A 17,557-nucleotide genomic window follows, 5' to 3' on the forward strand; every position below is an offset into this window, starting at 1 on the left:
TTCATGTTGCTCCATATCACTGCCATCACAGTAATTATCAGACTTAATTTGGCCACGTGAATGGGAATAAATTGGGGTCACACTGTGGTCTTGATTTACATTTTCATGATCACTAGTGAGCTTAAGCCAAGTCACTTCTGGAGAAAATGATTAATGAAAGGTGATTTGCCCTACTAGAAATTAAGGTTAAATTATAAGCCCATAGTAATTAAATAGTAATAGAATGGTATGAGTCAAGGATAGACAGATTTACCAATGGAACAGAGTAGAGAATTTGAAGGAGATGTACATGTATGTGGAAATTTAATATGTGACAGGTAGCATGGGAAGAGGAAAACTATTCAAAACCAGAGCCAGAAAATTCAGGATCTAAAGAGGAAAAAAATGTATTTGGATCTCTATCTCACAACACATACAGAAATAACCACTAGAAAGATTAAAAATTTAAGTGTCAAATACAAGAGTTTAAAATTTTTATTGGTGTAAATTTTGCTGACTTTGGGGAAGAAAAGAATTTATTAAAGCACAGAAAGTACTAACTATAGAATAAAATATTGATAAGTTTGATTACATTGGTATTAACATTTTTTTCCATCAGAGACATCATAAAGGAAGTGAAAAGCTAAGCTACCAACTAAGAGAAAATATTTGCAACACTTATAAAAGACAAAGAATTAGTATGGAAATGAAATACATAACGAAATCATATACATCAATAAGAAAATGACAAATTAGCCAATAGAAAAATGGAATATTATACAAACATGCATTCTACAGAAGAAATTTTTATGTGAATTATATATTACATATGATAAAATATGAATTAATTTTCTTTTCAGATGAATCAAAATATTCAAACCATACAGTAAAAAGAAAAGAGAAAATATATTTTTTCTTGCTTTCACCCTTCATGCTTACACCTTCTTCTGTTAAAAAGCAATGTTTTCCTTCAGAAAAGGGTTCTACAATTCCACTCTGTGGTTAATCATATATAAATGGTACTGATCTTCCAGAGTACTAGACTTTGCAGTTACAAATGTTTTATGTGTGCTTATGCCTTCTTACACACTCATACACTTATGCATTCTTATACATTTACATTTAGTACGGATATATTAATTCAGCACTTTCTTTGTGCAGGCATTGTCCTAGACTCTGAGGAAATGAAAAAGACAAACAAACAATTCCAGGAAAATGATGGATAACAAAAAAGTAAATTATTGTTATATTAGAAGGTGCTGGGTACTATGAATGAAAGTAGAGCAGCAAAGAGAAATCAAGTGATACCAGAATTGGTATGTGTGTGCACTTTTAAGTTGGGGGGTCAGGGAAAGCCACAATGAGAAAACACTATTTGAGCAAAAGATTAAAAGGGGTAAGGGACTGAGCCATGCTTATGTCTGAGGGAGGAAAATACCAGGTGAAGTAAACAGAAGGTGAAAAGACTTGAAGGCAGGAGCATGCTGACATGTCTGAGAAACAACAGGGAGGTCATTGTGACTGCAGTAGAGAAAGAAGGGGGGAAGAGTAGCAGGAGATGATGTCAGAGAGTAAATGGGAGATGAGAGCATAGCTCATGGAGGTACTTGTAAACTCTTTACAATATAGCAATTGTAAAGACTGTAAATATATACAGTCTTTACAACTGTTATATCCTTTTGATGAATTGACCCCTTTATCGTTATACAATAACATTCTTTGTCACTTTGTTATGGTTTTTGACATAAAGTCTGTTTTGTCTGATATAAGTATAGCTAGGCCTGCTTCCTTATGGTTTCCACTTTCATGAGGTATTTTCTTCCATCCCTTTACTCTGAGATGATGTGTGTCCTTAGGGATGAAGTGAGTCTCTTGTAGGCAGGATGTATTTGGGTCATTTAAAAAGATCCATTTAGTCACTTCATGCCTTGTGATTGGAGAATTTAATCAATTTACATTCAAAGTAATTATTGATAAGTAAGGAATAACTAATGGCATCTTAATTGTTTCCTAGTTGTTTTGTAGTCCCCTGTTTCTTTCTCCCTCTGCTGAATTTATTTGTGAATTGATTTTCTATAGTGATATGCATTGATTCCTGTCTCTTTTCTTCAGTGTATATATTGTAAGTGAGGCTTATATAAATATCTTACAAATATAGCAGTCTACTATAAGCTGATTAACAATATAACTTTTACATGAAAAACTCTATCCTTTTAATCCCTGCTCCATTTTATGTTTTTTATGCCTTAATAGTCCTCTTTTATATATTGTGTGTCATTAACAAATTGTGGTAGCTATATTTACTTATTTATTTATTTTTATTGCAGTCAGTCAATTTATTAGTAATTAAAGAAATACAATATTTATTTTGATATCTTTATTGGAGTATAATTGCTTTAAGATGGTGTGTTAGTTTCTGCTGAACAACAAAGTGAATCAGCTATGCATATACATATATCCCCATATCTCTTCCCTCTTGCGTCTCCCTCCCATTCTCCCTATCCCACCCCACTAGGTGATCACAAAGCACTGAGCTGATCTCCCTGTGCTATGTGGCTGCTTCTCACTAGCTATCTATTTTACATTTGGTAGTGTATATATGTCCATGCCACTCTCTCACTTTGTCCCAGCTTACCCTTCCCCCTCCCCATGTCCTCAGGTCCATTCTCTATGCCTGTGTCTTTATTCCTATCCTGCCATAGCTTCTTTAGAACCTTTTTTTTTTTTTAGATTCCATATATATGCATTAGCATACAGTTTTTGTTTTTCTTTCACTGCCTTACTTCACTCTGTATGACAGTCTCTATGTCCATTCACCTCACTACAAATAACTCAATTTTGTTTCTTTTTATTGCTGAGAAATATCATTGGATACATGTGCCACATCTTCTTTAACCATTCATCTGTTGATGGACACTTAGGTTGCTTCCACATCCTGGTTATTGTAAATAGAGCTGCAACAAACACTGTGGTACATGACTCTTTTTGAATTATGGTTTTCTCAGGACATACACCCAGTAGTGGGATTGGTGGGTCGTATGGCAGTTCTACTTTTAGGTTTTTAAGGAACGTCCATACTGTTCTCCATAGTGGCTGTATCAACTTACATTCCCATCAGCAGTGCAATAGGATTCCCTTTTCTCCACACCCTCTTCAACATTTATTGTTTTGATGTTTTGATGATGGCCATTCTGACTGGTGTGTGGTGACACCTCATTGTAGTTTTGATTTGCATTTCTCTAATGATTAGTGATGTTGAGCATCTTTTCATGTGTTCGTTGGCAATCTGTATATGTTCTTTGGAAATGTCTATTTAGCTCTTCAGCCCATTTTTGGATTGGGTTGTTTGTTTTTTTGATATTGAGATGCCTGAGCTGCTTGTATATTTGGAGATTAATCCTTTGTCAGTTGCTTCATTTGCAAATATTTTCTCCCATTCTAAGGATTGTCTTTTCGCTTTGTTTATGTTTTCCTTTTCTGTGCAAAAGCTTTGTAGTTTCATTAGGTCCCATTTGTTTATTTTTGTTTTTATTTCCATTTCTCTAGGAGGTGGGTCAAAAAGGATCTTGCTCTGATATATGTCATAGAGTGTTCTGCCTATGTTTTCCTCTAAGAGTTTTATAGTGTCTGGCCTTACATTTAGGTCTTGAATCCATTTTGAGATTATTTTTGTGTATGGTGTTAGGGAGTGTTCTACTTTCATTCTTTTACATGTAGCTGCCCAGTTTTCCCAGCAACACATATTGAAGAGGCTGTCGTTTCTCCATTGTATATTTTGCCTCCTATATCAAAAATAATTTGACCGTATGCGCATGGGTTTCTCTCTGGGCTTTCTATCCTGTTCCATTGAGCTATATTTCTGTTTTTGTGCCAGTACCATACTGTCTTGATTACTGTAGCTTTGTAGTATAGTCTGAAGTCAGGGAGCCTGATTCCTCCAGCTCCGTTTTTCTTTCTCAAGATTGCTTTGGCTATTCGGGGTCTTTTGTGTTTTCATACAAATTGTGAAAATTTTTGCTCTAGTTCTGTGAAAAATGCCAGTGGTAGTTTGATAGGGATAACGTTGAATCTATAGATTGCTTTGGGTAGTATAGTCATTTTCACAATATTGGTTTTTCCAATCCAAGAACATGGTATATCTCTTCATCTGTTTGTATCATCTATAATTTCTTTCATTAGTGTCTTATAGTTTTCTGCATACAGGTCTTTTGTCTCCTTAGGTAGGTTTATTCCTAGATATTTTATTCTTTTTGTTGCAATGGTAAATGGGAGCGTTTCCAAATTCCTCTTTTAGATTTTTCATGATTAGTGTATAGGAATGCAAGAGATTCTTGTGCATTACTTTTGTATCCTGCTACTTTATGAAATTCATTGATTAGCTCTAGTAGTTCTCTGGTAGCATCTTTAGGGTTATCTATGTATAGTATCAGGTCATCTGCAAACAGTGACAGTTTTACTTCTTCTTTTTCAACTTGGATTACTTTTACTTCTCTTTCTTCTCTGATTGCTGTGGCTAAAACTTCCAAAACTATGTTGAATAAGAGTGGTGAGAGTGGACAACCTCGTCTTGATCCTGATCTTAGAGGTAATGGTTTCAGTTTTTCACCATTGAGAATGATGTTGGTTGTGGGTTTGTCATATATGTCCTTTATTATATTGAGGTAAGTTCCCTTTATGCCTACTTTCTAGAGAGTTTTTATCATAATTGGGTGTTGAATTTTGTTGAAAGCTTTTTCTGCATCTATTGAGATGATCATATGGTTTTTATCCTTCAATTTGTTAATATGTTGTATAACATTGATTGATTTGCATATATGGAAGAATCCTTGCATTCCTGGGATAAACCCCACTTGATCATGGTGTATGATCTTTTTAATGTGCTGTTGGATTCTGTTTGCTAGTATTTTGTTGAGGATTTTTGCATTTATGTACATCAGTGATATTGCCTGTAGTTTTCTTTCTTTGTGACGTCTTTGTCTGGTTTTGGTATCAGGATGATGGTGGCCTTGTAAAATGAGTTTGGGAGTGTTTCTCCTTCTGCTATATTTTTGAAGAGTTAGAGAAGGATAAGTGTTAGCTCTTCTCTAAGTGTTTGATAGAATTTGCCTGTGAAGCCTTCTTGTCCTGGGCTTTTGATTGTTGGAAGACTTTTAATCACAGTTTCAATTTCAGTGCTTGTGATTGGTCCGTTTGTATTTTCTATTTCTTCCTGGTTCAGTCTTGGAAGGTTGTGCTTTTCTAAGAATTTGTCCATTTCTTCTAGGTTGTCCATTTTACTGGCATATAGTTTCTTGTAGTAATCTTTCATGATCTTTTGTATTTCTGCAGTGTCAGTTTTTACTTCTCCTTTGTCATTTCTAATTCTATTGATTTGAGTCTTCTCCCTTTTTTCTTGATGAACCTGACTAATGTTTTATGAATTTTGTTTATCATCTCAAAGAACCAGCTTTTAGTTTCATTGATCTTTGGTATTGATTCCTTCATTTCCTTTTCATTTATTTCTGATCTGATCTTTATGATTTCTTTCCTTCTGCTAACTTGGGGTTTTTTGTTCTTTCTCTAATTGCTTTAGGTGTAAGATTAGGTTGTTTTTTTGAGATGTTTCTTCTTTCTTGATGTAGGATTCTACTGCTATCAACTTCCCTCTTAGAACTGTTATTGCTGCAATCAGAGGCTTTGGGTCGTTGAGTTTTCATTGTCATTTGTTTCTAGGTATTTTTTGATTTCCTCTTTGATTTCTTCAGTGATCTCTTGGTTATTAAGTAGTGTATTTTTTAGCCACCATGTTTTTATATTTTTTTAAGATTTTTTCCTTTAATTGATATCTAGTCTCATAGCGTTGTGGTTGGAAAAGATACTTGATGTGATTTCAATTTTCTTAAATTTACTAAGGCTTGATGTTCAAACCAAGATATAATCTATCTTGGAGAATGTTTCGTGAGCGCTTACGAAGAAAGTGTATTCTGTTGTTGTTGGATGGAATGTCCTATAAATATCAATTAAGTCTATCTTATTTAATGTATCACTTAAAGCTTGTGTTTCCTTATTTATTTTCATTTTGAATGATCTGTCCATTGGTGAAAGTTTGGTGTTAAAGTCCCCTGCTATGATTGTGTTACTGTCAATTTCCCCTTTTATGGCTGTTAGCCTTTGCCTTATGTATTGAGGTGCTCCTATGTTGGGTGCATAAATATTTACAATTGTTATATCTTCTTCTTGGATTGATCCCTTGATCATTACGTAGTGTCCTTCTTTGCTTCTTGTAATAGTCTTTATTGGTGGATGAGGCTGGATCTTGTCTTTCTGCTGTGCAGGACCACGTCCAGTGGTGTGTTTTGGGGGTGTCTGTGGCCTTAGTATGATTTTAGGCAGCCTCTCTGCTAATGGTTGTCATTGTGTTCCTGTCTTGTTGATTGTTTGGCATAGGGTGTCCAGCACTGTAGCTTGCTGGTCATTGAGTGGAGCTGGGTGTTAGCGTTGAGATGGAGATCTGTGGGAGAGCTTTTGCCATTTGAGATTATGTGGAGCTGGGAGGTCTCTGGTGGACCAATATCTTGAACTCAGCTCTCCCACCTCAGAGGCACAGGCCTGACATCCGGCCTGAGCACCAAGACCCTGTCCATCATATGGCTCAGAAGAAAAGGGAGTAAAAAAGAAAGAAAGAAAGAATATATAATAAAGTTATTAAAGTAAAAAATAAAAAAATTATGAAAAATAAATTAAAAGTAATTAAAAAAATAAAGATGAAGAGCGCAACCAAACTAAAAAAAATTTCCACCAATGATAACAAGAGCTAAAAACTATACAAAAAAATGACCCAAAAGCAGAAAAGAAAAAACGGACACACAGAACCCTAGGACAAGTGGTAAAAGTAAAGCTATAGAGACAAAATCACACAAAGATACATACACATATACACTCACAAAAAGAGTAAAAGAAAAAAATATATATCTATATTTTAAAAAAGGAAGATACCTAGCAAATCAATAAACAAATCTACCAATGATAATAAACTGTAAATACTAAACTGATATAAACATAAAACCAGAAAAAAATTAGATGCAGAAAGAAAACCCCAAGTCTACATTTGCTCCCAAAATCCACCACCTCAATTTTGGGATGATTCATTGTCTATTCAGGTATTCCAGAGATGTTGCGTACATCAAGTTGATTGTGGAGATTTCATCCACTGCTCCTGAGGCTGCTTGGAGAAATTCCCCTTTCTCGTTTTTGTTCGCACAGCTCCTGGGGTTCAGCTTTGGATTTGGCCCCGCCTCTGTGTGTAGGTCACCCGAGGGCATCTGTCCCCTGCTCAGACAGGATGGGGTTAAAGTAGCAGCTGATTAGGGGGCTCTCTCTCATTCAGGCTGGGGAGAGGGTGGGGTATGGAATGCAGGGAAAGCCTGCAGCAGCAGAGGCTGGCATGACATTGCAACAGCCTGAGGTGCACCGTATGTTCTCCCAAGGGAGTTGTCCCTGGATCACGGGACCCTGGCAGTGGCGTGGTGCACAGGCTCCCAGGAGCGGTGGTGTGGATAATGACCTGTGCTTGCACACAGGGTTTTTGGTGGCGGCAGCAGCAGCCTTAGCATCTCATGCCTGTCTCTGCAGTCTGCGCTGATAGCCGTGGCTCATGCCCATCTCTGGAGCTTGTTTAGGCGGTACTCTGAATGTCCTCTCCTTCTGCACCCTGAAACAATGGTCTCTTTCCTCTTAGGCGGGTCCAGACTTTTTCCTGGACTCCCTCCTGGTTAGCTGTGGTGCACTAGCCCCCTTCAGGCTGTGTTCACACAGCCAACCCCAGTCCTCTCCCTGGGATCTCACCTCCAAAGCCCAAACCTCAGCTCCCAGCCCCCACCTGCTTCAGTGGGTGAGCAGACAAGCCTCTCAGGCTGGTGAGTGCTGGTCGGCACCAATCAGCTGAATGCAGGAATCTCTCCTCTTTGCCCTCTGCACCCTTATTGCTGTGCTCTCCTCCGTGGCTCCAAAGCTTTCTCCCGCCACCCGTCTCCACCAGTGAAGGGGCTTCCTAGTATGTGGACACTTTTCCTCCTTCACAGCTCCCTCCAAGAGGTGCAGGTCCTGTCCCTATTCTTTTGTCTCTGTTTTTTCTTTTTCTTTTGCCCTCCCCAGGTACATGGGGGAGTTTCTTGACTTTGGGGAAGTCTGAGGTCTTCTGCCAGTAGGAGTTGTTCTACATGTAGATGTATTCCTGATGTATTTGTGGGGAGGAAGGTGGTCTCCACATCTTACACCTCCACTATCTTGGAGGTCTCTCCACTATATTTATTATTAGTACTTTTGCCCTTTACCCTTTACACTAGAGTTAAGTGGTTAATGTACATCAGAGCATCTAAATATATTAAAGAATACATGGGGAAAATAAGGTCTCTGGTTTTCACTCTTGAAAATGTGCTACACCAAAGGATTTTTGAGCAGAGAAGTAACATATTACTTACATTTTGACGTGATCAACTTTGTCAGGTTGGTAAATTGACCAAAAGAATGTAAGGGTGGAATTAGGAAAATCAGTTAGGAGGCTGTTGGACGAATCCAGGTAAGAAGTGACTGTGGCTTGGAGTTGGGTCTCTTGGGGTGGGGGGAAGGGTTTAGATTCTATTATGAAGGCAGGGAGACAGCAGTATTTTCTGACAGATTGGGTGTGGCATGTAAGAGAAAGAGAGGGGTCAAGGATGAGATATATTTGTTCTAATATCTTTCAGCTGGTTGTCAATCAACGTCCACACATTAGCAGATTATGCCCATTTTGTACTGTTTCTATATTTTTGTTGGTTGCTTAATTCTTCTCCATCAGAGACTTTAGTGCATGCTTGGAAAAACTGAAATGAATAATTCATTCTCAGAGTTTAATAAATTCTCTTTCAAAATGCTAAGTAAAAATTCAGCCATTGGTCAATTTGCTGATTTGACTATAAACATGAGAGGATGACATAGGCACAATCTTCTGGCTTTATGTATTTAGATGTTCATCCTTTACTTAATGTACAATCATTATAATGTTGGTCTTTTGAAAAGATTTCATTAATTCAAAAACCCTTTGATGAGTGACCACTATATAGCAAACATTTTGCTAGTGCCAGAGACCCAGACAGCACTGAGGCAAGTTCCCTACTCTCAAGGAGCCTGCCATCTAGTGGAAGATGCAGAAATGTAATTGAGTAGGAGAATAGAATGAGATTAGTGATAGAACAGTGGTGGCTAGAAAGTTCCAAGAGGTCATTGAAGATGGCACAACTTAATGGTATCTAGAGAATTCAGAAAAACTTGTAGAAAGAGGAGGAGTTTACAAATAATTACGTAGGGAGCTGGGATGGGCATTCCAGATAAAGGAAGCACTATGTTGGGAGTAGAAAAGCGAATGGCCCATTTGTATGTTCACACAGATGTTTGTTAAGGCTACAGGTTTTGGAGCATGTGCATGAGTGGTGAAAGATGAGTCTTGAAAGAAAAGCGTGTTATATCTTGAACACCTTTATTTATCACAATGTGAGGTTTGAAATGAATCCTGTAGGCAATGGGAAGTAGCAAAGAGGTTCTCAGCAGGAAAACAAGTTGATTAGATTAAGGCTTTAGAATGATTATTCTGGCAAGGCTGTGGAAGACACATTGGAAAGAGAGGAGACCCAGCCCTGGGGAATCAGTTGGTCTACTGCAGTAGTCCTAACAAGGAGTGATGAGGTCCTGCCTTGAGCAGTGTGGAGAGAGAGGAGAAGACATACAGAAGAGCTACTTTGAAGGTATACTTAGTCAAGCTTGGTTGAGAACAACATATGGGTGACTAGCAATGAGTCTAAGATGATGCAAATAATCTGTATTTGGAAACTGAATAGGTGATAACACATTATTCCATGTCAAGGAGTAATAGGAAGAGAAGCATTTTGAGTGGAATGGTGTGCTCAGAGTTTAAGAACTGATGGTGTAGCTAGGTGGAGATAACTAAAAAGCTATTTGAATTTCTGAGTAAAATCTGGGTGGTAAATTAAATGCCACTAATGAAAACTATCTTAGAGCTTAACCTATAATTTTCATAGAAATATAGGAATTTGTTTTCATATCCTTAATAGCAATGGCAAAATCTTTTAGGTATACATATATTTAATCAGAATATTATTTTCATATCCCTGAATAGTACTGACAAAACCTCTTAGCTACACATATAATTAATAAATGCATTTTATACATACCTATATTAAACAAAACAAGACAAAACCCAAAAAAACAAATTGAGTGACAGAAAGGTTGTCTTGCAACCATTACAGTGAAACACTGTTGGAAGCATTGCAAATGGAAATTACATTTTGGGAAGTATATATGTCAATATGTAGCAAGAGTTATAAAGATGATCATATGATTTTGCCTAGTAATCCTACGTCTGGTGATTAAAAGCAAAAGATTCAGTGTATTTAATGAAAATTTACCTTAGAGGTGTGGTTTACATAACAATAAGTTAAAAGGGAATGGTTTAATGTGTCTGTGTATGTGTTTATTCAGAGTAGGAACATGAAGATTATGAAGAAACATGGTAGTATATTTACATAGATGTAAAAATAGTATTTATAATTGTCACAACTCTGCAAAACATGTATAACAACAGAGACTCATTGAAAAACATTAGAAATGGAAACAGTCAGAATGGTAAGATTATAGATAATTTCCTTTTTCTTTTTTCCAAAATTTTATATCAGGACAACTTTTCAAAATCTTTTTAAAAGGTATATATTAAGTTACAATAACCAAACCCGTGCATATAGACAGGCTCCAAACATTATTGAAATGTTTCTTGGGTATGTGGGGAGGCTGGTATAAAGAAAGGGGATCACATGAATGGGGGCAGAGGAGAGAAATAAGAAGATTAAGGCAGAGGAGTGAGGAGCTCAGGGAAGCAACAGCATCCCTTCACCTCCCTAAGGCGTCACTGGGCTTAGGATCCACAGTGGTGGAAGCCTCATGTCACAGCTGATGTTACATGAGGCAGGTGGGGGAGATGGACCACAGGGACCACTCCACCTTGTTTCCTTTACACTGTCCCTGTCCTGGGCCATGACACTGGCATGGCCTTGGGGCATGTGTGCAGTGGAAGGTTTGAATTTAGAATGGTGGCAGGAGATGAGACAACTATGTTTCTTCTGTGCACATATTTGGTTTCACAGACACATTAACCACAGGAGGAGGAGAAAAGGCCACAAGGTGTTGGGTTAGTATGAGTGGGGACAAAGGAACTCTTTTTTTCAACCAAAGAAAGCATCAGTATTGCAAAGGCTTTCCGTGATTCCACAACCACCTTGAAAGCCCCCTCTCATGACAGGAAGTGCGCTGATCACTGGAGGAATAAAAGAGACTGAAAGGATCAGTTCCTCAGCCTCTCGCTGCACAGCTCATCAGGACCTCAGCCATGAGACTTCTCATCCTGGCCTTCCTCGGAATCTGCTGTCTCGCTGCATACACTGTGGAAGGTACGTCAAAAGCTTATTTATGAGATAAGGAGCATCTACATATGCAGGCAGTGGCCACACATTTTGGTTTTGACTCAGGCTTTGACTGGAGTATACTTTTTCCGAGCTAAGCCTCAGGCTTTCCATGTGCAAAATGGGAATAATTTGACTCTAGGAGACTTTATAGATTTCGAAGATAAAACTTGGTTACAATCTGGGCTCCTGTTTTTCACAATTGGGTGATTTGGGGTAAATTACTTCACCTCTCTGTGCCTGTGCTTACTTATCTATAAGAAGAATGTAATAACTGATACACTTACCTGGGATTAAAATGAAATAAATCTTATGATCACTTATGAGGTTTCCACACAAGTCCTAACTTCTTGGTTAACGTTAGTTGTGGAATGCTGATGATGATTGTATATACCTTTGAAGCTTTTGCCTATTTAATATTGATCTTGATAAATTCTCAAAAATTTTGAGAGTTCACAAAGTGGGAATGAGGTAGATGGTTTATGTTCTGAAGCAAAACAATGTTTTCTATTAAAACAAAAATGACTGGTAGATCATACATTTACACCCAGGAAATCAATTTTACATTAAGTGTGTAAGAGAGTCTGTTATTACTACTATGAATGTTGTTCCTGCTGATGATCAATTTCTTGAGTTTATAAGAGACCATAAGTGCTAACAAATATCAATGTCTTATATACAATCAAATAAACCTACAAGACATACCCAGATGAGACTTAGTTATACTGAGACTTACCTGAGCATTCTACACATATTTCTTAAAAGATCATTTTTTCCCAGCTGGTTGGAGTGTATTTCTCCTTGTGTCTCTGGCAACAAGAGGGAATATCCTTTGGGTATAATTAGTGTTTCAGTTAACTCTCCTTTCAACCTCCTAATCCATAAACTTATTACTTAGACTAGAATATCTGAACCTGATCTTGGATGCCAAGGGTGTCCATAAATAGAGATGGCAATGTCTGGAACTCCCTGAAATTGTGCCCCAAATTAAAAAAATATATATTGATGAAACAAAAACTTTAGGCCAAATGTTGTCTTAACCATGGCTGGCTGGCATTTGTCTGAGAAAACAGGCTGCCATTTGGTAGAAACCCATGTACAGGTAGGGGAAATAAGACTGAGGTTGACTGTAGACACTTGGGAATTTCCCTCTTTCACTGCATTCAGAGACAGTTCAGCATTAAAAGTAAGTTGGCAAATGTAGAGGATTAAGAATGTGCAGGCTGGATATTGTGTGATAGAGAGGAGAGCTGAAGAGCAATGGTAGTGAACATCTGGTCAATTTCATGTTTTATAAAAAGCCTTCTGATACCAGCAACACTATAGCTCAAACTTCATCATCATTGGCTATTAGTTAAGATGCTTTTTTGCTGAATATTTCTCTGAGAAATATTCTCTGAGAATAGTTGTTTCCCTGAGTAGCAAATGCCAGTCTCCAGCTTAGGAGTAAATCAGCACTTAGAAACCCTTTTTAGATTTTAGAAAACCCTTACTATTATTAACTCTCCCAAGATATTTTCCCTTCTCCAATGTAAGATGTTCTCTAAACTTAGAAAGTTTAATCCTCCTGAGCCATTTCTATTGAGGATGAGTATTTAATGAACTACTTCCCTTACATATCTCACATTTTACCATTTAAAATAAGGACACCTTTATATATTCAGTCAAAAATGAGCTACCTCTCCCACATTTAGTGTTGCCTTCCCCAAATTACTCTTTATCAGATCACTCTTTATTTCATTTACAGCACTCTAACATTGATAGTATTAACAATTATATTTTATTTTTGTTTGTTTGGTTTTCTTTACCAGGTGTGGGGACTGAAGTCCTAGACAAGACCATCTGTGTGAGTCTGACTACCCAGCGACTGCCAATTAAAAAACTCAAGACCTACACCATCACGGAGCACTTCATGAAAGCAGTGATGTGAGTTGCCCTCACCCAAATCTGGGCTTGATGGAACACAGTATATAGAAATGCTGCCCTCCTCAGGAAAAATGTCAACAAGGAGGAAAACCTCAACATAGCCAATAGTCTTTCTGTTTTTCCATATGAACCATGTCTTTATGTAGTCCCAAACAATGTTTATGACAAAAAATTGGCAACCAAGTGAAGAATATCACCCTCCTTTCTGCTTTATCTTAGCAGAAGAATCTAACTGGGAACCAGATGAATCATATGCTCAGTCCCGAGGGTTAAATTTAGAGCTGGCTGGTTCAGATCAGGATTTGACCATAGAGACACACTGGTGTGGGATGCCTCCTTTCCCATCCTTCCCCTTCCCTGCCTTTCTCTGCCTTTATGGTGGGCTGGAGTAGAGTGCCATATTTTATCAGTTGCCATATCTCGAGGAATAGTGTCAACAACTAGCCTACATGGTACCATTCTCTTTCCAGGATCTCATTTTCAGAATAGTATCTCTTCCCAACACACAATTGCAACTTTACCCCCAAAACTAGGATAAAGAAATCCCCTTTTGTCCAGAAACTAAGATGAGTGTCTTTAGAATTGAAAAAGAAGATGATATGTAATAATTGGACTAGATGACCTCAGATGTCCAGTTTAATTACATCACCTGGTAGCAATGATGAGAAAAGGAGCCTGCAATTTATGCTGAACCAGGGATCTGGGCATTACCTGGAGCTACTTCTCCTTTATGGGAAAATAGATTGCAGAAGAAAGATTTTCATTTATGTTTTCCTGAATCTGAAAAACTGCTTTGTCCAGTCATTTCTGCACAAGATCTCTTATATATGATCTGATCTTAACTTCTGGTCCCAAGGCTTTGAGGATGTGACTAACTTTGTCTACTTTTTCTTTGCATTGCAGATTTATTACCAGACGTGGCCTTAAAGTCTGTGCTGATCCACATGTTGAATGGGTGAAAAAAGCAGTCCGAACAATAGACAAGTCCACCAGGAGAAATGTGAGCCAGACCAAGCCTACAGGAGCCCAACAATCCAGCAATACAGCTGTGACCCTGAGTGGGTAGTGACCCTCTGGCATCTTGTCCCCTCTCTAGCCAGGCAGCTCATTTCCCTTTAAAGCTCATGGACTAATTACATTATATTCACCTTTTATAAAAGTGCTGCATGAGTCAAATTATTTTTTATACTTTTTTATGTCTTTCATATTAATTTAGATGCTCTTATTAATAAATATTTATTATTAAGAACAGTCCCAAAGTTTATTCATTACATATTGGGAAAGATAGTACATCATTTGTGTTCTATATCTGTCCTAACTGTACTTCGTTGATGGTATCCATTATGGGAGAGATTTTGGTCAGTGTTTATCAGAGATGAAAGCTATATTCATCATTCTTAGGTTCTAGAGTGAAATGGTTCTCTACACATGAGTCATAGTTGACACCTGTGATAATGACAATTTAATATCTATTTCAACCTGTCTTCATAATGGAGTTCTTTTTTTATGGAATAAGCAAGAAAACCATCCAACAATTATTTGGTCTCCTTACTGAGGGCTCGCTACTCAACAAGTGGCTTCATTCAAGTTTGCTCTGGAGCAAACACATACCTCTGTGTTTCATTTGATCTCCTGTAAAGGAAAGAAAACAAATATAACTTGCCACTTCTTTCACTTGCCAAAGTAGCAAGGGTTAGACTTTTGATGAAAAGATACTTTATTCAAACAAAAATCAGTTCTCCTCAAATTGGGCAACGATCTCACTGTCTTTCTGTGATTTCCATAATTGTCACTACTCTAGTTATCATACAAGTCATGCTTTTTTTTTTTGCCAGTAAGGTTTTAACATCCCAAACTGTCACCTGCAACATTTTTTGAATGTGATCACAATTTGCCGTAAAGTTTTAATTAAAGTTACTTCACCTGATCACTAAACACCCCAGATTCATGTCTTCCTGTTCTTATTAAATTGTTAATTTGATTCATGTTTAAGACTCTACTGTCCAAGTAGCTGATGATGTACATGTTCATTACTATCCGACTTTAAATAGTTAAGAACTGATCAGACCTTGATAACTTCAAGGGAAGAGAAAGGACTAACTGTTTTCTAGTCCTAAGGGGACACTCAACAATGTCAAGTATTTTTAGAATGTTACCTGAGGGCAGTTTGTTGGAATCAGCTTACTTCTAATCTCATCCAACCAGTGAACCACAGAGGAATCCATTAAAACACTGTCTCATAGTGAAAAATGGGGTCATCCACCCTTCCTTATTACTATTTGCCCACAATAATTTTCAAAGCTGGTTTTGAAGAAAACGCCTGTTTTATGAGGGGTGAAACATAGCAAAGTCAAGTCACAGAAGATGAAAGGAAAGTTTCCTGAATGAACATGTACTTGCATTTCCCAAATGTCTCCCAAACCCTAGAGGTTTTCATGAGATAATAATAATATGACACGTGGAAGGATATGGGTAAACACATTTTACTAACGTGGCACATTATCTAAGGTGGCTATGTGATGCTAAGTGGTTTCAACCAAATAGTGCACATAACTTTTAACTAATTGACTGGGTGTTTTGAATCATTTAGGTAGGACTTGTGTCTACTAACTATAATGCTGTGGTTTGATGGATTTCAATTCAATTCAAAGAGATAATCTAAGAAGAAGAGATCTCAAAATATTAATTTTTTTTAGTGGCTGGTGACCCCTCTTTTGTGCTCTAGTGTTGTCTTATACTTAACTTTAACTTAAAACTTACCAATTTATATTGAAATTGCTTATTTGCCTGTCTGTGCTTCCCCCACCCCAATCCTGCAGTTAGACTGGAAGCTGCTTGTGTGTATTATTACATCAGGTCCCTAGTGCCTAGCATAGAACTGTGTGTGGTTAGTCAATTGATATTTGTTGGATGAATGGGAGGAATAACATATATTACATTATTTCCTCCATTCTATTCTTTCATATTTCTAAAATTATATATAACACAAAATAAACTTTATTAACAGAAAGTTTAATTCAGCAAACATTTTTGGGTACTTGCTATAAGACAGGCACTGTGTTAAGCTTAGTATACATCAAGATAAGTAAAACACCACTTCTGCTCTCCAGGAAATCACAGTCCAGTGGATGACACTATGATTTAAGAAAACCAATTGTAGTTGAGCGTTTGAAACAGGTAGGAATATGGGCATGCTCAAGAGAGAAGGGAATAATTATCCTGAGAATGTTCTCTAAATATTTTTCTGAATTTATATATAATTATGAATGTCTATAATTAATAAGAAATGGAGGATGCATCCTAAGTTGGTTTGAAGAAAGATGTTGTCACATATTTCTCTCTTCTCTAGGAAAGTCTTCCACTGTGATTGTAATATTTGTATTCTATTCTTTCCTAGATATTTGATGTAACAATACAGTGAGTATACAACTGTTACTGCAGGGCTTCCCTGGTGGCGCAGTGGTTGAGAGTCCGCCTGCTGATGCAGGGGACGTGGGTTCGTGCCCCGGTTCGGGAAGATCCCACATGCCGCGGAGCGGCTGGGCCCGTGAACCATGGCCGCTGAGCCTGCGCATCCGGAGCCTGTGCTCTGCAACGGGAGAGGCCACAACAGTAAGAGGCCCGCGTACTGCAAAAAAACAAAAAACAAACTGTTACTGCAATTTAATTGGTGAGAAAACAGGGCCACAGAGAGCTTGATTGTCTTGGCTAAGAGCACACAGTTATTGAGAAACTGAGCCTGATCCCAGATAGTGACTTTCTGTGATATCTCAGCCTCAGGAAGGAGAGTGATAATGTACAAGTCTTAGAGTGGGTATGATGTAGGCAATCTCTGAGCAGGGCCACATTATCTCACCAGTCTCAGATTTTTAAAAATAAATTAGAAGTATTTGAAGACTATAACAAGCACTTCCCATTTGACTTTTTCTATGCAGTTATTTTAAAAATATTTTTATTTTATCAAAGTAATACATGAACATGGTCAAAAGTTTAAGTAGTACAAAAGGAGTACTAGTGAAAATGGATAATTCCCTGCCCTATTCTTCCTGTTTTCTAACCTTCCTCCTCACAGACAGCTGCTTTAACTCTTTTAGCTGATGGTTCTTCTGATAGTCACCTTCAAATCACCAATGTTTGGTCACCATTAATTCCTGGGCTATAGGGCC

At 37.6% G+C, this 17,557-nt stretch overlaps 1 protein-coding gene across 1 annotated transcript; it reads left to right on the forward strand.

The window, feature by feature from the left end:
• Window positions 1-11,377: 11,377 nt before the first annotated feature.
• Window positions 11,378-14,482, forward strand: LOC308612445 (lymphotactin-like). The gene is made up of 3 exons (XM_081224922.1): window positions 11,378-11,453; window positions 13,277-13,391; window positions 14,295-14,482. Exons 1-3 carry the CDS (start codon window positions 11,393-11,395, stop codon window positions 14,455-14,457), a joined length of 339 nt encoding a protein of 112 aa, XP_081081048.1. The 5' UTR covers window positions 11,378-11,392; the 3' UTR covers window positions 14,458-14,482.
• The last annotated feature ends 3,075 nt before the right edge of the window (window positions 14,483-17,557 follow it).

The sequence above is a fragment of the Mesoplodon bidens genome, assembly GCF_964165515.1.
Source record: "Mesoplodon bidens genome assembly, chromosome: 2".
In the NCBI taxonomy this organism is placed as follows: domain Eukaryota; kingdom Metazoa; phylum Chordata; class Mammalia; order Artiodactyla; family Ziphiidae; genus Mesoplodon; species Mesoplodon bidens.